The 27,559-nt window shown below is 45.1% G+C and overlaps 1 protein-coding gene and 1 non-coding gene across 3 annotated transcripts; one reads left to right on the top strand and one right to left on the bottom strand.

Moving 5' to 3' along the window:
* Positions 1 to 499: 499 nt before the first annotated feature.
* LOC140717528 (histone H4) lies at positions 500 to 20,408 on the bottom strand. Of its 2 annotated transcripts, XM_073031103.1 has the most exons (3): positions 20,240 to 20,408; positions 10,483 to 10,594; positions 500 to 886 (listed from the first exon to the last, which is right to left on the bottom strand). In XM_073031103.1, the coding sequence occupies exon 3, from the start codon at positions 809 to 811 to the stop codon at positions 500 to 502; it is 312 nt and encodes a 103-aa protein (XP_072887204.1). In that variant the 5' UTR covers positions 812 to 886; positions 10,483 to 10,594; positions 20,240 to 20,408. The 2 variants fall into 2 exon arrangements, 1 of the variants encoding a protein (XP_072887204.1); XR_012096569.1 differs by lacking the exons at positions 500 to 886; positions 10,483 to 10,594 and adding an exon at positions 14,395 to 14,867.
* A 6,668-nt stretch (positions 20,409 to 27,076) lies between these two features.
* trnad-guc (transfer RNA aspartic acid (anticodon GUC)) lies at positions 27,077 to 27,148 on the top strand. Its single transcript has one exon. It is a non-coding gene; the product is annotated as a tRNA-Asp (tRNA).
* Positions 27,149 to 27,559: the final 411 nt, after the last annotated feature.

The raw sequence follows: 27,559 nt of genomic DNA, 5'->3' as shown, positions 1-27,559 counted from the left end.
GTGAAGGATTTCTACTAAGTTACTGGCTGTCGGACTTCATCCAATCAGAATACAGTGTGATTGGCGCAGGATTAATTTCAAATCGCCCGCCAATTTCAGAGCACCCAGCAACGGTGCTTGATTACTTTTTTATATTATTTACCATTAATTGTATCACGGATTCTACAATTTCAGTTTCATTAAATATATAATTCCCTCAGTTAAGATTTGAATGGATGAGTACAGAATCGTTTCTCTGAATGAGGGAACTGATTTCTATCCGAGACGGACGAGGGGATGATGATCGATCTTAATGCATTCAGAGCTTCTGCCGTAATCACCGACTGAAAAGGCAGAATCGCAGGATATTTCAAGCGGAACGGATTAATCTGCTTCAAAAGTAACTCAGCCAAATATATCGATAAAAATAATTAAAGGGTTGTGGACACGGCTCCCTCTGTGAGGCGGTGGGTGGCTCTTAAAAGAGCCTTTGTGTTCTCGGGAGGAAGTGGGGGGGTTTTCAGCCGCCGAAGCCATAGAGAGTGCGGCCCTGGCGTTTCAGAGCGTACACCACATCCATGGCAGTGACCGTCTTGCGCTTGGCGTGTTCAGTGTAGGTGACCGCATCCCGGATCACATTCTCCAGGAAAACCTTCAGCACCCCGCGGGTCTCCTCGTAGATCAGACCCGAGATCCGCTTGACGCCGCCACGGCGAGCCAGACGGCGGATGGCCGGTTTGGTGATGCCCTGGATGTTATCACGGAGCACTTTACGGTGCCGCTTGGCTCCGCCTTTGCCCAGTCCTTTGCCTCCTTTCCCTCTGCCAGACATGATGCTGCTTCACTCAGGTCGCTGCTCAGTGACAAACCGACTGCTGCTGTCTCCTTTTATACACAACGCCCCGACCTGCCCGAGAAACGCGCAGAGAGACAGAGGCGGGGAGGGGAGGAGACAGAGTCAGAGTCACGGACAGAGCCGAGAGCGGCCTCTCATCGTCCAGCTCCGCCTTCACTTTACCACACCCGCCAATTTCCAACGGTTTATCCGACACAAAGCGCTCCAGCTCCATCTGTGTCCTCTGATCCTAGACTTCCCCACTATAGGAATCATCCCCTCCACATCCACTCTATCTGTGTCCTCTGATCCTAGACTCCCCCACTATAGGAATCATCTTCTCCACATCCACTCTATCTGTGTCCTCTGATCCTAGACTCCCCCACTATAGGAAACATCCACTCTAGACCGACAGAAAGACATACTTTATTGATCCCGGGGGAAATTGAGTTTCGTTACAGTCGCAGCAACCAAGAATAGTGTAGAAATATAGCAATATAAAACCATAAATAATTCAATAATGTCACAGCAAACTGGAGGGCTCACTTACAGAGGCAATCTACAGTCACACGGATTGGATTATAGTATTGGCCCCCAATAACCACCAGGAGGTGGAGGAACCCAGAGGTTTATGTTTATGGGGAGGTGCAGAACGGAACTGTCATAGTGGGGGACTTTATCTTCCCTAGAATTGACTGCATCTTGATCAATGCTTAGGTGCTCAAGATTTCTTCAGCGATTCCGAGGAGTGTTTGAAACATTATGTACAGAGCCCCAGCAGAGGCGAGAACAGACGGGAATTAGTTCAGGGAAACGAGCCAGGCCAGCTGACGATCACAATTTATTTTGTTCATTAGTTATGAGTAAGACAGAAGCCAAGGGGCATTGATTGGCAGCAGCCACTGTCAGACAAGTCCACATCTGACATGTGGGAGTTGTTTAAAGACCAGCAGATCTGAGTTCAGGATCAGCATGTTCCTGGAAGGAGTAAGGACAAGGATGGTAAGGTAAGGGAACTTTGGATGAATGGAGAGATCCTGAATTTAGTCAGAAGGATATGGAAGGTTTAAGCAGCTAAAATCAGACTGGGTATCTTTGGAATATAAAGATAGCGGGGAAATGCTAAAGCTGGTGATAGGAAAGGCCAAATGGGGCCTCAAACTGTCCTTGTGGAGTGGGATCAAAGATAATCCCAAGGCCTTTTGATTTATATTAGTTAAACAGGGATAACCAGAGACTGGAAAGGTCCACTCAAGATTAAAGGAGGAATGATGTGGTTGAAGTTAGATGCAGTGGCTGAGGTACTAAATGAGTCCGTTGTGTCAATATTTACTGAGGAGAAGGAATTGAATGTCAATGAAAACAGAGTGAGACATGCAAATGTGCAGACACGAGTTGAGATTGAGGAGGATGTGCTGGGACGTCTGAAAAGCAATAAGATGGATAAGACTGCAAGAACTGAACACATATATCCTACAATAGTGAAAGAAGCAAGTGAGCAGATTGCTAGGGATTTGACAAGGATCTATGTCGGGGTTCCCAACTTTTTTTGCACCGCGGACCCATTTAATATCGACAATATTCTTGCGGACCGGCTGGCGGGGGGAGGTTTGTTAATATATACCAGAATACAGGTGAAACTATAAGTCACTTATAAGTGGCTAATTAATACACAATTTCGTTTCTAAAAGGGTTTATCTAAAGAATTTAATATTAAACACACAGTGCATATTTTCCTCCCATGCATATAGTGATAAGTCAATTATAGGGCACTTATAAGTCAATAGCATCATAACATGTTAAGTAACATTTGGATATTAAACACACCGCGCATATTTTCCTCGTATGAACATATAAAATCATTGCAACACACCAATATTGGTGAATCAGTAAGAGCCCTGGGCTTGTTTCCCTGCAATAAGGCGGTCTCATCGGGGGGTGATGGGAGACAGCAATACTCAAAAGGAGTTCCTTATGTCCTGACGAAGGGTCTGGGCCCGAAACGTCAACAGTGCTTCTTCCTATAGATGCTGCCTGGCCTGCTGTGTTCTACCAGCATTTTGTGTGTGTTTGAATCTCCAGCATCTGCAGATTTCCTCGTGTTTGCTCCTTATATCCAGTCTATTCCGCAATTTAGTTTTTGTTGCATTCGTTGCAAAAAACCCCGCTTCACAGAGATATGATGTTGGAAACGGAAGCAACGTTTTCAGTGCTTTCATGGCTATCTCAGGATATTCAGCCTTGACTTTGATCCAGAATGCCGGCAGAGATGTTATGTCAAACATATTTTTCAGCCCATCGTCATTTGCAAGCTCGAGGAGTTGATCTTCCCGCGCTGACATGGATAGTTGTCATTCTCCCCTGAAGTGACAAATTGAGTTCATTGAGCAGGTTGAAGATGTCACACAGATAAGCGAGTTTTGCTATCCACTCCTCGTCAAGTGTGCTGCCAGTGGTGACGTTTTTCCTGAAAGAAATCTCTGTAGCTGCTCTCTTAACTCAAAAACTTTGGCCAGGGCTCTCCATCTTGATAGCCACCTGACTTCAGTGTGAAAGAGAAGGCATTTGTGTTCTGCATCCATTTCTTCACAAAGCTGCTCAAACAGATGTGAGTTAAGGGCTTTTTCTTTGATGTGATTGATAACTTCAACGACGTCACTAAATACGCTGTTAAGATCAGGTGACATTTTTCATGGAGAGGGCATTGATGGGCTCACAGAGTGCATCACTGGTTACATCAGCTTCTGTGTGGACTGCAATGTTCCGGCAAGAACTGTCCTTCGTTATTCAAATAACAAGTCATGGGTAACAAAGGACATTAAGGACAACCTGAACGCTAAAAAGAGTGCATTTAGGGATGGAAATAGGGAGGAGTTGAGGACAATACAGAGGGACCTGAAAGCCAAGATCAGGGAGGCTAAAGACAGGTGTAGGAGGAAGCACGAGGAAATCTGCAGATGCTGGAAATTCAAACACACACAAAATGCTGGTGGAATACAGCAGGCCAGGCAGCATCTACAGGAAGAATCACTGTCGACGTTTCGGACCGAGACCCTTCGTCAGGACGCTTGAGTGGAAGCTCCAGCAGAACAACATGAGAGAGGTCTGGAGTGGGATGAGGACCATCACTGGGTTCCGGCAAACTAGCAACAGAGGAGCAGAAGGCAGTGTGGCCAGGGACGACAAACTTAACCTGTTCTTCAACAGATCTGACACTGTGGCCCCTGCCCATCCCCCACATGATTCATCTGTTGTTGGTCCCCAACCAACACATACTCCACTCTCCCCTCCTACCCCTCCTCACAGCCCCCCACCCTGCTCTCAGGACTACACCCCTCCCCCACCTGAAACCACCACGGTGGGCTTCACAGCTGAACAGGTGAGAAGACAGCTGAAACGTCTCCACCCAAGCACGGCTGCAGGCCCGGATGTTGTCAGCCCACGGTGCTCAAAGCCTGTGCCCCCCTGCTATGTGGAGTACTTCACCATGTCTTCAACCTGAGCCTGAGTCTCCAGAGGGTTCCTGTGCTATAGAAGATGTCCTGCCTCGTCCCTGTACTGAAGACGTACCCCAGTGGCTCCAATGACTACAGACCGGTGGCATTGACCTCCCAAATCATGAAGACCCTGGAGAGACTTGTTCTAGGGCAGCTCTGGCCTATGGTTAGGCCACACTTAGACCCCGTCCAGTTGGCCTACCAGCCTCGACTAGGAGTTGAGGATGCCATCGTCTACCTGCTCAACTGTGTCTACACCCGCCTGGACAAGCCGGCGACCACTGTGAGGGTCATGTTTTTTGACTTCTCCAGTGCGTTCAACACCATCCGCCCTGCTCTGCTGGGTGAGAAGCTGACAGTGATGCTTCCCTGGTGTCATAGATTATTGATTACCTGACTGGCAGACCACAGTACGTGAGCTTGCAACACTGTGTCAGACAGAGTGGTCAGCAGCACTGGGGCTCCACAGGGGACTGTCCTGTCTCCCTTTCTCTTCACCATCTACACCTCGGACTTCAACTACTGCACAAAGTCTTGCCATCTTCAGAAGTTTTCTGATGACTCTGCCATAGTTAGATGCATCAGCAAGGGAGATGAGACGGAGTACAGGGCTATGGTGGGAAACTTTGTCAAATGGTGCGAGCAGAATCATCTGCAGCTTAATGTTAAAAAGACTAAGGAGCTGGTGGTAGACGTGAAGAGGGCTAAGGCACTGGTGACCCCTGTTTCCATCCAAGGGGTCAGTGTGGACATGGTGGAGGATTACAAATACCTGGGGATACGAATTGACAATAAACTGGACTGGTCAAAGAACAGTGAGGCTGTCTACAAGAAGGGTCAGAGCCGTCTCTATTTCTTGAGGAGACTGAGGTCCTTTAACATCTGCCAGACGATGCTGAGGCTGTTCCACGAGTCTGTGGTGGCCAGTGCTATCATGTTTGCTGTTGTGTGCTGGGACAGCAGGCTGAGGGTAGCAGACACCAACAGAATCAACAAACTCATTCGTAAGGCCAGTGATGTTGTGGGGGTGGAACTGGACTCTCTGAAGGTGGTGTATGAAAAGAAGATGCTGTCCAAGTTGCATGCCATCTTGGACAATGTCTCCCATCCAATGCATAATGTACTGGTTAGGCACAGGAGTACATTCAGCCAGAGACTCATTCCACCGAGATGCAACACTGAGCATCATAGGAAGTCATTCCTGCCTGTGTTCATCAAACTTTACAACTCCTCCCTCGGAGTGTCAGACACCCTGAGCCAATACGCTGGTCCTGGACTTATTTCCACTTGGCATAATTTACTTATTATTATTTATTTATGGTTTATATAGCTATATTTCTACACTATTCCTGGTTGGTGCGACTGTAACAAAACCCAGTTTCCCTCGGGATTAATAAAGTATGTCTGTCTGTCTGTGTCCTCAATTGCAACATATGAGTTCCCTCAGTACTGGAGTGTAGCAAATGTTGCAGCTTTGATCAAGAAAGGAAATAACAAGAATCTAGGGATCTATCGGCAAGGCAGCCTCATTTCAGTGGTGGAGAAGCTACAGGGGAGGATATTGAGGTACAGGGTTTATGCTCATTTGGAAAGGCACGGCCTGCTTAGGGACAATCAGCATGGCTTTGTGCAGGCAGATCACACTTGATAAAGCTGATTGAGGTTTCTGAGGAGGTGATACAGACTCTGAGATATAGGATCAGAATTAGGCCATTAGGCCCATCAAATATGCTCCATCATTTCATCATGGCTAATCCATTTTCCCTCAAAGCCCCAATCTCCTGCCTTCTCCCCACAACCCTTCATGATCTGACCAATCAAGAATCTACCAACCTCTGCCTAAAATATACATAAAGTCTTGGCTCCATAGCTGCCCGAGGCAACAAATTCCACAGATTCCCCACTCTCTGGCTAAAGAAATTCCTCATCTCCACATTCTACGAGGATGGTGCTCTATTCTGAGGCTGTGACCTCTGGTCTCAGACACTCCCATCCTCCGCACATCCACTTTATCAAGGCCTTTCACCATTCGATAGGTTTCAATTAGGTCAGCCCTCATTGACCCGAATTCCAGTGAATACAGGCCCAGAGCAATCAAACGCTCTTCATATGCCAAGCTGTTTCATCCTGGAGTCAATTTTGAGAATCTCCTTTGAAACACATCCAGTTTCAGCTCATCCTTCCTAAGATAAAGGGCCCACAAATGCTCACAATACTCCAGTATGACCTCACCAGTACTTTATAAAGTCTCAACATTGTTATGATTGGTGCAGATATTGTGGACTGAAGGGCAGGTTGCCATCTGTTCCATATTGTGTACTGACGAATATGTTTGATCTACCAGCTATTGCAGGGACATGGTTACAGAGACTTGGACTGGGAATTTGACATTCCTACATGTCCAATGTTCCACATGGAATCGGCAAAATGGAAAGGAGCAGGGTGGATTTGTTCATAACGTGCTGGTGAAGGGGTGGATACAGTGCCATCAAAAGTATTCAGTCTCCTTTGGCGGTTTTCATGTTTATTGTTCTGCAACGTTTATTCACAGTGGATTTAATTTGGCTTTATTTTCACACACTGATCAGCAGAATGGACTCTCTGGTATCAAAGTGAAAAACAGATCTTTCCAAAGTGATCTAATTAATTGCAAATATAAAACACAAAATAATTTAATTGCATTGGTATTCACCTCCTTCAAGTCAAGTTGATGCAACTTTGTCAGTAATTACCGTTGGCTCTGTATGGATAGGTCTCTATCCGCTTTGCACATCTTAACACTGAAAATTTTCCCCATTCTTCTTTACAAAACTGCTGAAGCTCTGGCAGATTGCATGCGGTTCATGAGTGAACAGATCCTTTCAAGTCCAGTTACAAATTCTCAATTGGATTGAGGTCTGGACTCTGACTTGGCCACTCCAGGACATTAACTTTGGTTTTAAGTCATTCCTGTGTAGTTTTGGTTTTATACTTGTGGTCATTCTCCTGCTGGAAAATGAATTTTCTCCTAAGTCACAGTTCACTTGCAGACTGAATTAGGTTTTCCTCCAAGATTTCACTGTATTAGGCTGCATTCATTTTACCCTCTACTTTTATGAGCCTTTCAGGGCCTGCTGCAGTGAAACAGCCCCACAGCATAATGCAGCCTCCACCATGCTGGGATGGTGTGTTTCTGATGCTGTGCGGTGTTTGTCTTGCGCCAAGCTTAGTGTTTAATCTGATGGCCAAAATGGTCAATTTTGTTTCATCAGACTATAGAACCTTCTTCCAGTTGACTTCAGAGTCTTCTGGCAAACCCCAGGTGAGATTTCATGAGAGCTTTTTTCAACAATGGCTTTCTCTTTGCCACTCTCCCATAAAGCTCTGACAGGTGATGCATCTGGGCAACAGTTGTTGTTTACACAGTCTCTCCCATCTCAGCCACTGAAGATTGTGATTTCTCTAGAGTTAGCATGTCTCTTGGTGGCCTCCCTCACTCGTCCCCTTCTTGCACAGTCACTCAGCTTTTGAGGATGGCCTGTTTCTGGCAGATTTACAGCTCTGCCATATTCTTTCCATTTCAGGATGAGTGACTTAACTGTACTCCAAGGGATATTCAGTGACTTGAACATTTTCCTGTATCCATCTCATGAATTGTGTTTTTCAATTACCTTTTTGCAGAGCTGCTCAGAGTGTTAATTTGTTTTTATGGTGTAGTTTCTCCCAGAATACTGACTACCAACAGTCGTGTATTTTTACTACAATCAATTGAAACACCTTGACTCACACAGAGACCTCCACTTAACTGATAATGTAATTCCTAAAACTACTTGGCTGTACCAGTGATGATTTGGGGGTGAATATTTATACAGTCAATTATTTTGTGTTTTATATCTGTAATTAATTTAAAGCACTTTGTGGAGATGTTTTCACTTTGACACAAAAGCCTTTTTCTCTTGATCAGTGAAACAAATGCCAAATTCAATCCACTATCATTCAATGTTGTAAAACAATAAAACATGACAACTTTAAAGCAGCATGAATACTTTTCATAGGTACCATACATGTAGGGACAGTGATGGTGAAAGGGGAGGGAAAGAAGACACGGGGAGGAGTGGTCTCGGTATCCTCAGGTGTTCCTCCCGATGGGATAAAGCACAAAAGGGGAAATATCAAAGAGAGATGAGAATGGAGCTGTGATTGTCATGAGAGATTTAATCGGAAGCAGATTGGGGTACCAGTACATCGAGTATCTTTGCTCTGTGAGCTGCAACAACCACAATCTGCCAGTGGCAATGCATTCTAGTTCCATTTCCCATTCACATACTGACATATTGGTGCCTTACAGGTGTCTTAACCAGTGGTGGGGTGGTAATGGGGACAAGATGTCACTTCCTATTAATTGCTGCTTCAAATTGCCTCTGTCAACCAAGTCCAGCTCCTGGCTTTTACATATGGCTTAGCTATGAAGCCTGACAAACTCTTTCTAGTGACGGGGAGGGTCTAAATGGGTTTACTGGCATCATATAACTAACTGCTATGGGCAGATGGGGCTTTCACCCACGGTTGGCAGCTCATCTAGTGGAAGGAGAATTCTGATCTGAAACCTCTACTGGCTTGTGGCTCGACCCATTCATGGGGAAGGCTTCGGGAGTAAACCTCGAGGAACAATCCAGAGCTGGATTCCCTATCAGTCCGATATTCAATGCAGACTGGCAATCCTGTGACACCGTTGGTGCCTGACCCCACCGGTCTCTGTCGTTGATCTGGATTCATCAGCTGCGTGGAGAGCAGGAGCCCCTGCATGGGCAACAGCTTGCTTTACGTATCGTACTACCCTGGCTTGCAAATTGACTTTCACAGCGAGAGTACAATATTCATGGTCGACCCTGACCCAGCAGAGGGCCATCACTAACATGTCTGTCCATGGCCTCCTCTCCTGCTACGATGAGGCCAACTACAGGTTGGACGAGCAACATCTCATATTCTGATATTGATTTCTCCAAATTTCAGAAATCACTGCCCTCTGTTTCCACACATTCACCGAACTACAATTTATCTTCTGACTTTTCCCCCATTCTGGTGCCATTTACCCACTTTACCTCTCCTCACGCACCGTCATGACTTGCCCATCAACTCTCTCTGGTTCTCCACCTCCTTCGTGTCATGCCATGGTCCAACGTTCTCTCCTACTGGATTCCTTTCTCTTCATCTCTTTGCCTTTCCTGTCTGTCACCCAGGTCCTCTCATCATCATCCCTCCACAAACCACCCCCTCCCCCACTCACTTGTCCTCCTCCCCCTCCCCAGCACCTTATTCTGGCTTTTGTCCCTTTCTTTCTAATTCTGATGAAGGTTCTCAGCCCGAAATGTCGACTCTTTGCTGAGTTCCTGCAGTATTTTGTGCGTGTTTGCGTCAGTCTGTGTGTTGATTAAGCTGATCAAACTGGTACAGTGGAAGAGGAATTTGTGGAGTGGTCAGAGACAGTACAGCAGGAACAGGACATCTCATATGTAATCTGTGTAATGAGGTGGGAATGCAGAGAGATCTTGTGGTGAAGGATCCCTGAAGAAGTGATCACAATGTGGGAGAACTCCAGACCACAGATTGAGGGTGAACACCAGGGTCCAGAACCAGTGTCCTCAACCTAAATAAAGGCAATTACAGAGACGTGACAGTGGAGTTGTCTGGGGCAGATGGGGTAAATATGCTCAGGGACAGGTCAGCAATGAGCAGTGGCGATGTTTAAGGAGACTGTTCATAACAGTCAGCAGACATTGATCCCGATTCTACAGAGGGATCACAGGGAGCAAAGAATATTCTGTGGTCAATGGAGTTCAAGGGAAATATTAAATCAAAGAGCATAAAAAGAGGCCAGGGTTGGCAGTAGAAAAGAGGATCAGGATTTTTCCAGGAACCAGTGATGAGACAAAAGCTAAAATTAACAAGGAAAAAGCAGATAGGTTAACTCAATAATTTTAATTAGTGTTCACAGTGGGGACACAGCAAACTTCCCAGAGATATCTAACAGTGACATTTCAACATTGTGCCATAATGTGTAACAATCACCATCAGGAGGGAGAAACTAATGGGACTAAAAGCAAACATTTCCAGGTCCCAACGACCTGCACTGGAGGGTTTCACAGGAAGTCTGGAGAGAAAGTAGAGACATTGAAGTCCGTCAAAACTCACTGTTACAGAAAGGTCGCAGTGGAGTTGAAAACCATTGTTGAAGAAGGGTGGAAGATAAAATCCAGGTGACTGTAGTCCAGTTAACTTCACTTCAGGTACTGGAGTCAATAATCTGTGAAGAAATAACAAGTCATTTAGAAAAGTTTAATGTGATTGTACTAAGTCAACAGGGTTTACAGTCAGATTCACACAGCACAGAAACGAGCCCGTCAGCTCAAATGGTCCACGCTGACCAAAGTTCCCATCTGAGCTTGTGGTCTGTAACCCCCTCACCACCACATTAAGAACAAGGCTATCCTCCTCTTTAGCCCATATCCTTCAAAACTTTTCCTTCCCATCTACCTGTTCAAGTACTTTTTTTAAACATACCTGTCTCAACCACTCCCCCCGGCAGCTCACTCCATACACTGACCAGCCTGTGTGTGGAAAAGTTGCCCTTCAGGTTCATATTAAATCTCATCTCAAACCAATGCCCTCCAGTTCTTGATTCCCCAACCCTGGCAAAAATATTGTTATCTTTGACTCAACCCAGACTGCTTATTATTTTATATACCTCTGCAATATCGCCACTCATTCTCCAAATTTCCAAGGAAAATTATCCAAAATGCTTTCCACAAATCAGTCCTTCGAGATCCAGTAACATGCCCGTAAATCACCTCTGCACTCTTTCCAGCTCAATGGTGTCTGTCATACTGCATGATCACTAAAACTAAACACTATTTATGAAATGCGGCCAAACCAACGTGTTGTACAACTGCACCATTTCATCCCAGCTTCTATATTCGGTGCCCTGACTGAAGGTCAGTGTTCCAAAAGCCTCTTCACCACCTTGTCCATCTGGAACCTGGTTTTTGTCCCTGTTACCTGGGTTACTGAATGTTAAGTCATGTTTGACAAACATACCAGAGATTTGAGACTTTACAGGGGAAGTTGGAGAAGTTGTGATTTTGGATTTTCAGGAGCCATTTGCCAAGGTCCCACATGAAAGGCTCGTGCACAAGACCAGATCTCAGTACTGGGAAGGAAGTGTGTTAATATTGACTGAAGACTGGTTATCATACTGAGACAGAATAACAGGTCTGTTTCAGGCTGGGATGACATAACTACTGGAGTGTCCGAGCAAACTGTTCTGGACCCTCCATTATTTACTATTGATATTAATGACCTGGAGGAGGGGCAGAGAGTGTTGCCTGCACAACAAAATAGAGACAGGTGTAGTGAGGGGTTCATAAGACCATATATGACCAAAGTTTAGAAGTGAATGGTTCATTGACATTTATTGCTAGGGCATTAGTGCAGAGAAACAGAGAAGTGTTGTTACAAGACCAAGGAGATGGTGGTGGACTTTAGGAGATCTAGGCCTCATATGGAGCCAGTGATCATTAATGGAGAATGTGTGGAGCAGGTTAAGACCTACAAGTATCTGGGAGTACAGTTGGACGAGAAGCTAGACTGGACTGCCAACACAGATGCCTTGTGCAGGAAGGCACAGAGTCGACTGTACTTCCTTAGAAGGTTGGCGTCATTCAATGTCTGCAGTGAGATGCTGAAGATGTTCTATAGGTCAGTTGTTGAGAGCGCCCTCTTCTTTGTGGTGGCGTGTTGGGGAGGAAGCATTAAGAAGAAGGACGCCTCACGTCTTAATAAGCTGATAAGGAAGGCGGGCTCTGTCGTGGGCAAAGTACTGGAGAGTTTAACATCGGTAGCTGAGCGAAGGGCGCTGAGTAGGCTACGGTCAATTATGGAAAACCCTGAACATCCTCTACATAGCACCATCCAGAGACAGAGAAGCAGTTTCAGCGACAGGTTACTGTCGATGCAATGCTCCTCAGACAGGATGAAGAGGTCAATACTCCCCAATGCCATTAGGCTTTACAATTCAACTGCCAGGACTTAAGAACATTTTTTTAAAGCTATTATTAATGCTTTTTGAGTTAGTGATTTAGATGCATATCATATTATTACTGAGTTAAGTATTGTATGTAATGAGTTTTTGCTACAACAAGTGTATGGGACATTGGAAAAAATGTTGAATTTCCCCATGGGGATGAATAAAGTATCTATCTACAGTGTCAGACAAATGCACAATGATGGATTTTGGGAAGTTAAAACAAGTCAGGACATACCCAGTTAATGGCAGGGTGGTGAGGAGTGTTGATGAAAAGATAAACCTGAGGCACAGGTAAATAGTTCCCTGAATGTGCCAACACAGGCAGACAAGGTTGTGAAGAAGGTGCACGACATGCTTACCTTCATCGGCAAAGGCATTGAGAGGAATTGGGACATCACATTACAGTTCTACAAATCAATAATTAAACCACACCAGGAGCACCCTGTGCAGTTCTGGTCACCATGAGAGGAAGGTTGTGACTAAGCTGGAAAGATGCAGAAACAATTCACAGGAATGTTACCTGGACTGCGGGCTTGATTTACAGGAAAGATCAGACTGATTGGGACTGTTTTCCCTGGAGTGAAGGAATCTGAGGGGAGACCTGACAGAAGTTTATAAAACTATGAGAGGTGCAGACAAGGTAGACAGTCAGAATCACTTCCTCAGGTTAGAAATATCAAATATGAGAAGGCACAGTTTTAAAATGCCAGGGTGAGAATTTAAAGTGGGATGTCAGGGCAGGTTAGATTTCTGTTTCCGTACAGAGAGTGGTGAGGGCCGGGTTTGGGCTGCCATAGGGAGTGGTAGAAGTAGATATGATAATGACATTTAACAGGGTTTTAGATAAGCCATGAATATTCAGAGGATTGAAGCACATGAATTATACGCAGGCTGAAGAGATTTAGTTTCATTTGGCATCATATTCAGCACAGACATCATGGGAAGAAGGGCCTGTTCCTGTGCTGTACTGTTCTGCGTTCTCGGTGAGCCTCAGTGACGGGGGAGTCTTTAGCCGGGGTCACAGACAGGTGTATCTGTGGCAAGGAGAGAGACTGCAGGATGGTGCATTACCTCCCTGGTACCAGGGCCAAGGATGTAACTGAACAAGTACAGGCCATTCTGAAAGGGCAGGGTGAGCAGCCAGAGGTCGTGTCCATATTGGTTCTAACAAAAGAGGCAAAGTCCTGCAAACAGAACTTAGGGAGTTGGGGAAAAAATTAAGTAGAAACTCTGTGGTGAGGAGGGGGGTAATCCCAGTGTCACCTGCTAGCGAGGGAAGAAAGAAAAAGGTGGTACAGTTATATGTGTGGCTCACAAGCTGGTGCAGGACGGAGGATTTTTGTTACATGGATCATTGGGCTCTCTTTCAGGAGAGGAGATGGGAAGAGTGAAAGGTCAGTAGTTGAGTTGACGGATGTGGATCAACACAGAAAGTAGGTCCAAATAGACAAATTACAGTGTCTCAGTCACACTACAAGTGCACAGATAAACAAATACCAGATAGGCCTCAAATTTACATTTAATTTTTAAAAATGGATCTGAAAGAAACTTAACACAATTTTTGGTCTTTAATGGAGCAATCGGAAAAGGATCATGAGTTTTTAATCAAAAAGTACTGATGATAGACTTGTTCTGCCTACTTTTGAGTGGGGAAGGATCAGGAAATATCCTAAATAAAGCCTTTAAAACTATCTATATATCTAGATCTCTGAACCAGCATTACTTATTTTTTTGTGATGTGGCAATCACAATAATGTATGCAAGTCTTTGAAGTCCTTTGAAACTCTTAAGTATTTGAAAGAGAGAGAGCTAGAAATGATAATTAAATGGAGAAAAGTTGAGAAGGTTTGTGAGGCATAAATTCCAGCCTGATTGGGCTGAATAGCAAGTTTCTGTGTGCTGTATTACATCTTGTATATAATTTCCAGATAAAATATCAGAATATCAAAGTTTCTTAAAATTACTTCCTCAAAGGGATTTTATGATATTTTGTCAATAATCAATGATGCTCAAAGTTGGTGTATTTTCAAAGTTCAAGATAAGTTTATTATCAATGCATATGTCACCATATACAACCCCAAGGACATTCACAGTAAAAACTAAAAAAAACAATAGAATCATTAAAAGACTGCACCCAACAGGACAGACAAACAACTGTTGTGCAAAAGACAACAAGCTCTGTAAATACAAAAAGAAAGAAAAATAAATAAACAAACAATAAATATTGAGAGCATGGGATGGAGTCCTTGAAGGTGAGTCCACAGATTGTGGGAAGAACTCAGTGATGGGGCAAGTGAAGTTATCCCTTTTGGCTCAGGGGGCTGATGATAACTTTTCCTGAACCTGGTGGTGTGGTCCCTGAGGCTCTCTGACCAACTCCTTGATGGCAGCAATGAGAGGAGAGCCTGTCCTGCGTGTTGGGGGTTCCTGATGAATGCTGCTTTCCTGCAATAGCATTTTGTGTAGATATGCTCAGTGGTAGGAAGGTCTTTACCTGCAATGGACAAAATTTACAAAATAGGTTTTAGTGTTTATAGGAATATTTTATTTAGAGATAAAGCACGGAACAGGCCTTCGAGCATCACCACTTAGCAGCCTCCAATTTAACCCTAGTCTATTCCTGTGGCAATTTGCAATGACCAATTAACCAACTAACCGATTTGTCTTTGGACAGTGGGAGGAAAGCTGGGCGGCGGTGTTAACTGTGAGGAGGATGCTAAGAGGATGCAGGGTGACTTGGATAGGTTAGTTGAGTGGGCAAATTCATGGCAGATGCAATTTAATGTGGATAAATGTGAGGTTATCCACTTTGGTTGCAAGAACAGGAAAAAAGATTATTATCTGAACAGTGGCCGATTAGGAAAAGGGGAAATGCAACGAGACCTGGGTGTCATTGTACACCAGTCATTGAAGGTGGGCATGCAGGTACAGCAGGCGGTGAAAAAGGCAAATGGTATGTTGGCATTCATAGCAAAAGGATTTGAGTACAGGAGCAGGGAGGTTCTACAGCAGTTGTACAAGGCCTTGGTGAGACTGCACCTAGAATATCATTCTTGCCATAGGGGGAGTACAGAGAAGGTTCACCAGATTGATTCCTGGGATGGCAGGACTTTCATATGAAGAAAGACTGGATCGACTAGGCTTATACTCACTGGAATTTAGAAGATTGAGGGGAGATCTTATTGAAACGTATAAAATTCTAAAGGGATTTGACAGGCTAGATGCAGGAAGATTGTTTCCGATGTTGGGGAAGTCCAGAACGAGGGGTCACAGTTTAAGGATAAAGGGGAAGCCTTTTAGGACCGAGATGAGGAGAAACTTCTTCACACAGAGAGTGGTGAATCTGTGGAATTCTCTGCCGCAGGAAACAGTTGAGGCCGGTTCATTGGCTATATTTAAGAGGAAGTTAGATATGGCCCTTGTGGCTAAAGGGATCGGGGGTATGGAGAGAAAGCAGGTACAGGGTTCTGAGTTGGATGATCAGCCATGATCATACTGAATGGCGGTACAGGCTTGAAGGGCCGAATGGCCTACTCCTGCACCTATTTTTAATGTTTCTATTAGAAATAAGAGAAAGAATAAAAAGTTACCGCAAACAGTCTAACATGAGGGGTGTCGTCACTTCCCCGGCTATAGATTGACTCATTACAGAGCCGAGGGTCAGAATGACTTCAACCCGTGTTGATGCCATTAGCCCAGTACACCACTGCATAGTTAGGCCCAGTTAATGAGCACAGTGGCACCGAGGGGCTGAAGTGTGTTTGTATCAGTGCCGGGTGTGGAACAGTTAACGCAGACATACTTAGAGCCTGGATTAGTACATGGCACAGTGATTCAGCCATTACAGAGAAGGGCAGGACTGGTAGCTAAACATTCCAGGATTCAGATTCAGACAGTCCAGAGGGAGGTGAATGAGGCTTGGGGAGCTGTACTGCTGATCAGGCAGAATGTCACAAATTCAAGTTCATCCAGTGAGACAATGCGGGTAGAACTCAGGAATAAGAAGAGTGCAATCACTGTGATGGGATTGTACTGTAGGGCTCCAAATAGCCAGTAAGAGAGAGGAACAAATTTGTCGGCAGGTTATGGGCTGATGTAAAAACAACAGAGTAGCTTTGCTGAGTGAATAATCTCCCCAGAGTGACTGGGACTCCCTTACCACCTGAGACTTGGATGGGACATTATTTGTTAAGTGTGTCCAGAAAGGTTTCCTGAAACAGTAGGTAGATGGTCCACCATGGATGGAGACATTCTTGACTTTGCCTTGGGAAATATGGGACTCACCAGAGTGGTGGCGGGAACAACCAGTGTTCAAAGAGGAATTAGACAGGTCCTTCAGGGGAAATAACCTGCAGAGCTGTGGGGACAGAGTGGGGAATTGGACTGTGGAAATGTTGTAGCAGGAGTTGGTATAAACTGGATGGGTCAGATAGTCCAGACCATCCCAGAATGATCCTGTGACCAATAACAGTCTGAAAAAATCATTCTGGTCTCCAGTCAATCTTCCAAGCTCCAGGGTGGACAAGATCAATTGTGTAATAAGGACACACTTCTGTAAAAACACTGACACTGTATTCCAAGCACACTGAGCTGCCAGAGCACAGCACTGGCCAGTGAGGACACAGACCAGTACAACACCCGGCTCTCTACTACAAAGTTCAAAGCTGAAAGTAAATGCATTATCAAAATACATTTCTCTCATCATACACAACCCTGGGATTTATTTTCTTGTGTGCATACTGCTGGTTTGTTAGAGCTCTTGGGGAGGGTATAAACTGATTTGGCAGGGGCGTGAGAACTGGCATGAAAGTACTTAGGATAGTACAGTTGGTAAAGAAAGAAAAGATAGCATGCAGTCACACTGTCAGGAAGAGCGAGCAGATGATAGGACATAACTGCAGCCAGCAGAGGGATGCAGAATCAATAAGGGTAGCAAATCCAATACTTGAAGTGTTATACCTCAATGCACAGGGTATAAAAAATAAGGTGGATAATCTTATTGCCATGTTACGGATTGTCATGTATACCCCTGGGAGGATGACAAACCAGAGACAGCAGCCCGTCAGCAGACCCCAGACCGATGCTCCGCGGGAGGAAAGGTCAAGCAGAGCAGTGATGACAGCAGACTCACAGTACAGGGGATGTGCAGGAGATTCTGTGGCAGCAACAGAGATGACACGATGGTGTGTTGTCTTCTGGCTACTGGGGTCAGGTTCGTCTCAGATGTGCAGGATTTCCTAAAGATAAACTTGCCAGTCGAGTCAGTGGTCGGTGGTCGTAACAAAGGTAAGGAGCAAATTCCTTGGAAAAAGGTAGTGAATCTGTGTAGCCTATGTCAGGATGTTGTTCAGTGACAAGAGATCAGCATTTAACACCGTCATTTCCACAGTCCTGATCAATAAGCTATGGAACCTGGTCCCTCTGCAAATGTATCCTCGACTTCCTAACCGGGAGACCACAATCTATGCGGATTAGTGATAATCCACACAGATTGTGTAGATTCATGGAGATGGGCTAACCCCTATTGACATCAGTCGATCTGCGGTTCAGAGGGTAAACAGCTTTAAATTCCTCGACATCAACATACCCGAGGATCTCACGTGGTCTGTACGTACCTGCTGAGTGGTGGAAAAGGCACAACAGCATCTCGTTCACCGCAGACGACTGAGTAAGTTTGCTATGGGCCCCCAAATCCTAAGAACTTTCTACAGGGGCACAACTGGGAGCATCCCGACTGGCTGAATCACTGCCTTGTATGGGAACTGTACTTCCCTCAATCGCAGGACTCTGCAGAGTGTGTTGCGGACAGCCCAGCGCATCTGTAGTTGTGAACTTCCCATCATTCAGGACATTTACAAAGACAGGTGTGAGAAAAGGGCCCGAGGGATCATTGTGGACCCGAGTCACCCCAAGCACAATCTATTCCAGCAGCAACCATCTTTCTATATTATCATGTCCTGCATTGAACTGCTGCTGCTAAATTAACAAATTTCCTGACACCTGCCGGTGGTAATAAACCTGATTCTGGTTCTGACTCTGAATTCATCCCCACAGACGGATGTGGCCAATTCACTGGGTATATTGAATGTGGAGGTTCTCGATTGTGGGGGGGCGGGATAAGAGTGTTTGAGAGGGTTAACAGATCTGCCATGATCTCTTATTCCTGGCAGAATGGTGCAGCAGACGGGATGGGCCAAATGGCCTAATTCTGCTCCTGTGTCTTATGGTCCGATGGTCTCGGAGCAGCTGCAGGACATTTCAAAGGGAAGGTTGAGCAGCCGGACATCGTGGTGGATGGTGCATGTTAGTAATAGCAACGTAGGGATACGAGGGTTGTGTCCTGTGCAGTGAATTTGGAGAAATCAGACAGAAACTAAGACGTGACAGGGTGGAGGTTGAAAGGGAATCTGAAGGGTGAGTTGATGGAGGTGGATAAAATTATGTGAGGCATATAAAGGTCAGAGAGACAGAGACTGTTTCCCGTGGTGTGGCTGTCTAAAGCTATATTTGTAAGGTGACAGGGGGGTGGTTTAAAGGGGATCTGAAAGGTAAATATTTGACACAGAGAATAGCTGGTATCCCAAATGAGCTGCCAGAGGTGGTGGTGGAGGCAAAAACACACAAAGTTTCTGTTGATGAACACTTCCCTGGAACCTGTCATTACTATGTTCATCCTGCCCTTGTTTAACTTCCCAGTGCTGGGTCCATTGTTATTTTCCATCTGTATAAACAATCTGGATGAGAATGTGGTAAACTCGATCAGCAAGTTTGCAGATGACACCAAGATTAGGGGTATGATGGCCAGTAAAGGCGGCTAGCAAATCTTGATGTGGGATGTGGACCAGCTGGCAGAATGAAGTTGGTTACAATCTGGAACACACTTCCTGGGGGGGGGGGGGGGGGGGGGGGTGCAGGCTGGTATTTAAGGAACATCTGGCTGAACATTTGAATCACTAGGGTAGGAGACAGACCAAGTGCTGAGTTAGTGGAGACAGATTTTCGATGGTCAGTATAGACACGCAGAAACCACTGACTGTGAAAGTTCAGTGGGAACCTGGAACACAGAACTTCAGGATGGACTTACCTAAAACACTCAGAACCCAGGACAATGGATTTTTGTTGGAGAAAGGTATTAATGCATTAGGGTTAATAGTGAATCAAACACCTCAAAAGGCTACCAAAATGCACCCATTCCACAGGCACCAGTAACAGTACTTTTAAATGGGAATTTGGTGAAGAACACTGGTTAATAGCAGGAGAGATGGCAGACAGCTTGGTCACAATGGAAGGGTGCAAATATCTTCTCAGAGGATAAGGGGTTCAGTGGAACAAGCTCACAGCTGAGAATGAAGGTAACAAACCCCACTGCAGTGGAGGACTGCTGTGGTCAGGGTTGTCCAGGATAGAAACAGACCATCTGGCCCATCACATTCATGCTCCCCATCACGCACAGCAACAATAATCCCACTTTCCTGCATTAGTTTCATATCCGTCCAGGCCTTGTGCACTGAAGTACCTGTGCATGTGTCTCTAATATTGTTACACAGTTCCCTGTATGTGGCATCACAGGTAGACAGGGTTGTGTGTTCTACTTGCCTTATCAGCCAAAAATTGCCTCTCATTAGAATTGTACAGAACTGCAAAAGACAGATTTAAAGGGGATCTGAGGGGTAACATCCTGCCCTGGTTGAACCGCCCAGAATAGAGTCAGTGATTTATACAGAACTGAAACTGTCCCTTCGGTAAAACTCATCCACGCCGACCAAGTTGTCGACCTGAACTCGTCCCATCCGCCTGCATTAGGCCCGTGTCCCTCTCAACCTTTCCTATCCACGTAACTGTGCAAATATGGTTGAAATATTGTACCTGAGGCAGAGAGCCGGTGCGGTGAGGCGCTGACAGACACTCACTGTTCCGTGGGCAGGAAGAGGAGAGGCCGATTCCCACAGTGGAGCCGAAACCCAAAGTAGAGACCGACTCTACTTTACTACAACCCCGTGCCCACCATCCCGGACTAACCGCCCACCCCGGACCGTTCCCCTGGAAACGACGTCGGTGAAGGTGGGACATGAATGACGTCAGCTCGTCACAGATCGGCACACTCGCGGTATCACGTGACGGTGACCACATGCCCGGGAGGCGGGGCAGAGAGAGCTGTCAATCAGTGGAGCCCATGAGAAATTGCGAGCATTGTAACAGAGTGGGTACAGAGGGGCATTTCCGGGAATAGTGACCCCCCTCCCCACACCCACGGGAATTGAATGTCTTACATACAGTAATATTCACATTTTAATTTGACTCTTCGGTCTTATAAATAGTTAATGTTTGTATTTTGTATAATCTTGTGTATATAATCTTTTATAATTTGGGGTGAAATAACGTTGTATCTGGATCACTGAACCTCTTCATGAAAACAGAACGTTATGGAAAAATATTGTCAAAGTCAACATTTTAATCCAAATTAAGTTAATAGAAACGTAGAAAACCTCCAGCACAATACAGACCCTTCGGCCCACAAAGTAGTGCTGAACATGTCCCTACCTTAGAAGTTACTGGGCATACCCATAGCCCTCTGTTTTTCTAAGCTCCATGTACCTATCTGAAAGTCTCTGAAAAGACCCTATCTTATCCGCCTCCACCACCGTTGCCAGCAGCCCATTCCACGCACTCACCACTCTCTGAATAAACAACTTGCCACTGACATCTCCTCTGTACCTACTCCCCAGCACCTTAAACCTGTGTCTGCTTGTGGCAGCCATTTCACTCCTGGGAAAAAGCCTCTGACTATCCACACGATCAATGCCTCTCATCATCTTATACACCTCTATCAGGTCACCTCTCATTCTCTGTCGCTCCAAGTAGAAAAGGCCAAGTTCACTCAACCTATTCTCATAAGGCATGCTTCCCAATCCAAGCAACATCCTTGTAAATCTCATCTGAACCATTTCTATGGTTTCCATATCCTTCCTGTAGTGAGACGACCAGAACTGAGCACAATACTCCAAGTGGGGTCTGTCCAGGAACTTATATAACTGCAACAATACTTCTCAGCTCCGAAGCTCAATTCTACGATTAATGAATACCAAGGCACCGTATGCCTTCTTAACCACAACGTCAGACTGTGTAGCATCTTTGAGTGTCCTATGGATTCAGACCTCTGATCCTCCACACTGCCAAGAGTCTTATCATTAATGCTACATTCTACCATCGTATTTGAACTACCAAAATGAACCACATCACACTTTCTTGCCACTTCTCTGCTCAGATTTGCATCCTATCAATGTCTCGCCGTTATCTCTGACCGCGCTCCACACTATCCACAACACCCCCAACCTTTATGTCATCAGCAGATTCACTAACCCATCCCTCCACTTCCTCATCCAGGTCATTTATAAAAATCACAAAGAGTAGGGGTCCCAGTACAGATCTCTGGGGCACACCACTGTTCACCAGCCTCCATGTAGAATATACCAACTCTATAACCACTCTTCGCCTTCTGTGGGTTGTGGGATCCAGTTCTGGATCCACAAAGCAACTTCCCCTTGGATCCCATGCCTCCTTACTTTCTCAATGTGCCTTGCATTGTGTTCCTTATCGAATGCCTTGCTGAAATCCATATACACTACATCTACGGCTCTGCCTTCATCACTGTGTGCAGTCACATCCTCAAAAAATTCAACCAGGCTCGTAAGGCATGACCTGCCTTTCACAAAGCCATGCTGAATATTCCTAATCATATGATGCCTTCATAAATCCTGCCTCTCAGTATCTTCTCCATCAACTTACCGACCTCTGATGTAAGACTCACTTCTTGAGACTTGGTCAGAGCACAGCAATGGTTTGATTTTATTTTGCATCGGCCTTGTCTGAGAACCTGGACTTTGGAGTCAACTGACTCTGAAGACTCACGCTATTCGTTCAATAATTAGATGTTCTTTTGAGCCCGTTACCTGTTTGAGAGTTTTGGTTACTAGTCCTGATTTGGCCCAGCGTTTATTGATTTACTTTCATTTGAACACTGTTCGCATGAAAGATTTGTGATCTATCGACGTGCTTCAGTGACTCTCACATTGCACTTTGGCCATATCCAAACCAGGGCAACAAAACAAACCCCATTTCAACAATGTATCGGATCACTGAAATATCACACCTTAGAATTAATGTCTTTGCTGATGTATGGAACCCACAGATGAACCCAATACTCTGAGAAACAGAGAAAATGCTGAATAGATCAGGCAGCATCTGTGTAAAGTTAATGTTGCATATGGAGTCGATAATTCAGCTACTCTTGTCTGCTGAGTGATGTGTGTTTTCATCACTATCAGTTTCGGTTTTCACGTTCGTTTTCTTCCACACAACCCAAAACACCTTGACCTGTCACACAACCCCAAACCCCACGCACTACCACCACAGTGTGTAAAAGGACGTACTCACCAGGACTCCCTCGCTTTGCTTCCCAATATAAGTCCAGGACTAAATCAGCCCAATTCTACTGAAATAGGAAATTCCATTTTCACTGGTAGGTTTGCAAATGCCACATTATGTTAATCAAGGTTGCTTTCAAGCTTAACAGAATTGCTTCAATACCAATTCCTACCCACAATCGTATGGCTGTGAATCGTATCTGATCTCAGGACCTCATATTATATTCAATAACGCTGAACAAACAGCATCGTTTTGGGCCAATCGGAGGGCGGTTTTTCAACTGATAACTTTATCTCTCCAGGCATTTGGTGTAGCCTCCTGAACATTCCCAGGGTTCCTTAGTCTCATTTTGAACTTAAAAGAAATTCATAGAATCAGGTAGAGGCAAAAGTCACCAAGAGAAACTCGCTTATAAACTACTGCACCCTGATATGGAAGATCTCGGACAGCAGGCCCACAGGTGAAGTATTGAATGGTGGGAATTGAAAGTGACCGCACTGGTTTCCTTTGGTAGACCAAAGTCCATCTGGATGGTCTATCTGCGACTCTCTTTCTTTCTCTCTCTCTCTCTCTCATCTATTTTGTATCTTATGCTTGTCTGTTTCTCTTTCACTTCCAGCATCTATTCTTCTCCCAATTTCAAGCACAATTTTTATTTTACAACAAACAAACAATACTGAGTTAACGAGTCATTGCTAGTGAGTGCAGAGGTTGCTCGGGGTTGAAGTGAGTGAAGTTATCCACGCTGCATCATCCAGCTACCCCCTGTATTTTGCACATTCAGGAGATGGACACAGTGTCTATAGAAGCGTGACAAAGCAGCATCTATTTCATGGACCCTATACAGATTACAGAGGAGGAGATGTTTGCTCTCCTCAGATAAATGAGGAAAGATAAATCCCCAGGGTGTTCCCTCGGACTCTGCAGGAGGGAAGTGCAGAGAGTGCCAGAACTCTACCAGAGATATTTAAATCGTGCTTTGCAACAGATGTGCTACCAGAGGACTGGAGGGCAGCAATGATGTTCCGCTCTTTAAGGATGGCTCAAAAATTAAACCTGGAAATGATAGGCCCTTAAGCCTGACATCATTATTTTCAAAGTAAATGGAATTTATTTAGAGGGGCTGGATTTATAAGTATTTGGATAAACATGAACTGATTAAGGATATTCATCGGCGTCGAGCGTGGTAGGTCATGCCAACTAATCTTATAGAGTTTTCAAGGAAGTTATCAGAAAAGTTCACAAAGGGAAGGAAGTGGATGTTGTCTACATGGACTTCAGAAAGGTATTTGACAAGGTCCTGCATAATGGTTTGGATAAGACGTTTCAGCGATTGGTGCTGGGTCTATTGTTGTCTGTCATCTATATCAATGATCTGTGTGATAATGTGGTGAACTGGATCACAAATATATGGCTCATATCAAGATTAGGGCTGCTGTGGACAGCGAGGAATGCTATCATAGATTGCAGTGGGATCTGGACCAGCTGGTAAAATGGGCTGAAATTGGCAGATGGAACTTAATGCTGACAAGCGTGAGTTCTTACACTTCCCTGGAGTACAGTGAACCGTGGGGAAGTAAGGAGTATGCTAGAACAAAGGGAACTGGGATTACATGTCCATAATAGTTGAAAGGGGAGTCAAGGTAGATAGTGTCATAAAGAAAGCTTTTGGCATATCAAAGTATCGAGTGCAGGAGATGGGATTATTTTGAAGTTGAATAAGTCAGTGGTGAGGCATAATTTGAAGTATTGTGTGCAGTTTTGTTTGCCAACTCACAGGAATGCAAATAAGTTTGAAAGAGTGAAAGGAAATATTACAAGGACGTTGCTGGGTCTGGAGGACCTGAGTAATAAGGAAAGATTGAATAGATTAGAACATTATTTCTCGGAACGTAGAGGATTGAGAGGATATTGAAAGGGGTACACAAAATTATGAGGGGTATTGTTCGGGTACATGCAAGCAAGCTTTTCCCCCACAGTTTGGGTGGGATGACAACCGGAGGTCATGGGTTGAGGGTGAAAGGTGAAAGGTTTAAGGGATCATGAGCGGAAAGTTCGTCACTCAGAAGGTTGTGGAAAACACAAGTGGTATATGCAAGCTCGATTTCAATGTACCAGAGATGTCTGGATAGATTCATGGCTGATAGGGCTATGGAGGTCAATAGCCTTGGTGCACGCAGATGGGATTAGGCAATTTAAATAGTTATGGGGTGAAGGGCCTGTTTCTGTGTTGTATATTTCTGTGACATTATGGCCTCACCAGTACCCTGTAAAGTTGCAGCATAACCTCCCTGCTCTAAAATTCAATTTCTCTAGCCAACATTCTATTTGCAGGTTGATAACCAATTGAACGAAACGTTTGCAATCGCGGTCCCAAGTCACCCTGCACAGCAGCTTACTGCATTTTTTCAGCATTTAAATTATCATCTGAACTGTATTTTTTCTTAGAAATGGATGACGTTGCACTTGTCAGCATTTTACTCCATCTGCCAGACAATTCCCCATTGGATCGATGTTGTCAGCTCATCCCACCACCCCTTAAAATGATCTCTGACTTCTCTGACCCTGCTACCTTGTTTGGCAACATATCGGCAACGCACTCTAGTCCGGTCTGCTGCGTAAGTCTAGGGAAGACAATATACGGCCCGACCAAACATCTGAGATAGAGGTGCAAGCCCAGCTCAAACCCCTGTTATGTGGATGCTGAGTGATTTGTTACCGTGTTCAAAATGTACCACGGAATAACAGGTAGTACACCATATACAATTAAACTATTTAGCTTTATAATTCTTAATTTGACTAAAGGGTTAGTAGGAAAAACAAAGAAAATGGCCAATTTTAATAAAACAGTCTGAAGTGCACAAGTTAGAGCTGATAGTTTCCCATTCGCCGATCCTCCTCCTACGTCCGCGGACGATGTTGAATCATGGTCCCACTCCGGGTCGAGTCCTATGACCTCTTCCCTCCGGTGTCTCCTTCCTTCATCTCCCGCCGAACAGAAGACCCGGCTCTACACCGGTGTCAGGCACACAACACGAAAACACACAGCCTTCATTGGGCGGTTTACATTCCAAATCACTCGTTATCTTTTACCATAATCCAAACACTGCTTCTGCAGAAGGACTATTACGTCAGCATTGAAAAGTGATAGCATTAATCATGTCCTCATGACATTGAGATAATTTGCTACCCCTTCATACAAAGCACAGAGTCCAACCCAGGTGTACACTTAGAGAGCATCAGACGGAGAACTTCATGCAGATGGTGTTTGGAAACCGGAATCCATGCCTGAGTGACCGGCGGAAGCAGGTACACTCACAACATTAGAGAATTGTCTGGGCGAGTACTTGAATTATCAAGACTCTGAAGGAAATAGCTGCTGAGCGAGGTCTTTTTTGGTATGATCGGTACTTGATCTTCAGCACGGACATTGAGGGCCGAACGGCCTGTTTCAGCGGTGCGGGGGGGGGGGGAGGTGCATAATTCTGTGACTGTATGTTGCATTTATTAATCACAATAAAGTGTATAGTTTACTCTCGTAATGGGGGGGGGGGGGGTTGGTGATGAGAGAGTGGATGGCGAGTAGACTGACAGCACTCAGTGTGAACACATCATCCGACATGTTTTGTTGTTGGTTGTGGGAAGCTGGGTTAGAGTGAGAGCAGGAAGCTGCCGAGATCGGTTGACCGGGGAAAATGTGAGGGAGAGCAATTCCATCGTTGATGGACTGGCCTGGCCAGCACATACTAATTTTCGAGTGACCCATGGATTGAAATGACTTGTGGAATTGGTAGGCGAGTTGTGAGGGTTGGAGCAGTGGGACGCTGGAAGTGCATGAGTGTGGCTGGAGGTGATTCTGAATGTTGTCGGTCGGATTCTTCAGTGTGGTGCAGTTCGTGTTATGTCCAGTTGGGGTCGCGATCGTCCGACAGAGCGGAGATACAGAAGCCGTGTTTGAGTGAAGTTGATTGAAGTGGGAGTGATGGCTTCAGAATTGGATGAGCTACATGTCGTTTCCCGCCTGTGGCATTACGAAAGCAGAAATATAAATGTATGACTGTGATGAAAATGTTGATTGGAAGACGGAGTTGGGCTGGAATGAGAGCACCTGGTTTGGCTAATCTTTGAAGATAATAGGTGACTAAATGGCTGGAGAAAAGTGAGACTCTGCTGTGGGAAGGACACGTGTGAAAGGCTCCAGTATCGCAGTGAAGAAACATCAAGATGATTCTGTTCACTGTGGTGTGTTCTGAAACATGCAGATGCGAAGGTATGAGTTCCTCGTTAGTATAGTGGTTAGTATCCCCGCCTGTCACGCGGGAGACCGGGGTTCAATTCCCCGACGGGGAGTTGCAAGTTTTACTGCATCATTCAAGGGGAATGTTGAATTAAGAAGACAAATTAAAGCGGACAAAGCATTTGTGTTTACGCTAAATCAGTTCATTGGGCATTGGCAAGGTGGAATATAGTTCGGACTGCTCTGAGGCCGGGTCAGTAGAGTCTTCCGAGAAGAAAGGGGCGTTGTTCTCAGCCTCTTTCCTCAAATATCCCCTGACAATCTGTATCTCAGAACCGTTACTTGTTCGTTATTCGTTATAACACTCAGTGACAGAGTCCATCATTCCGAGCATATTAATCCGGGGCATTTGTTGTCAATTATGAGTTCCCGCATGGTCCCACCACAGTAGTAAAGTAACTGACCACTATCAGTCCAGACAAAGGATGCCGGTCGGAAACGTCGTCTGTTTACCATTTTCCATC

The sequence above is a fragment of the Hemitrygon akajei genome, chromosome 28, assembly GCF_048418815.1.
Source record: "Hemitrygon akajei chromosome 28, sHemAka1.3, whole genome shotgun sequence".
NCBI classification, from domain to species: Eukaryota; Metazoa; Chordata; class Chondrichthyes; order Myliobatiformes; family Dasyatidae; genus Hemitrygon; species Hemitrygon akajei.
The sequence above is the reverse complement of the archived record's forward strand: the minus strand, read 5'-3'. Positions and strand labels throughout refer to the sequence as shown.

What these genes read in the sequence shown, in the direction of transcription:
- LOC140717528 (XM_073031103.1), bottom strand. Translation starts at nt 811, where the DNA reads ATGTCTGGCAGAGGGAAAGGAGGCAAAGGACTGGGCAAAGGCGGAGCC.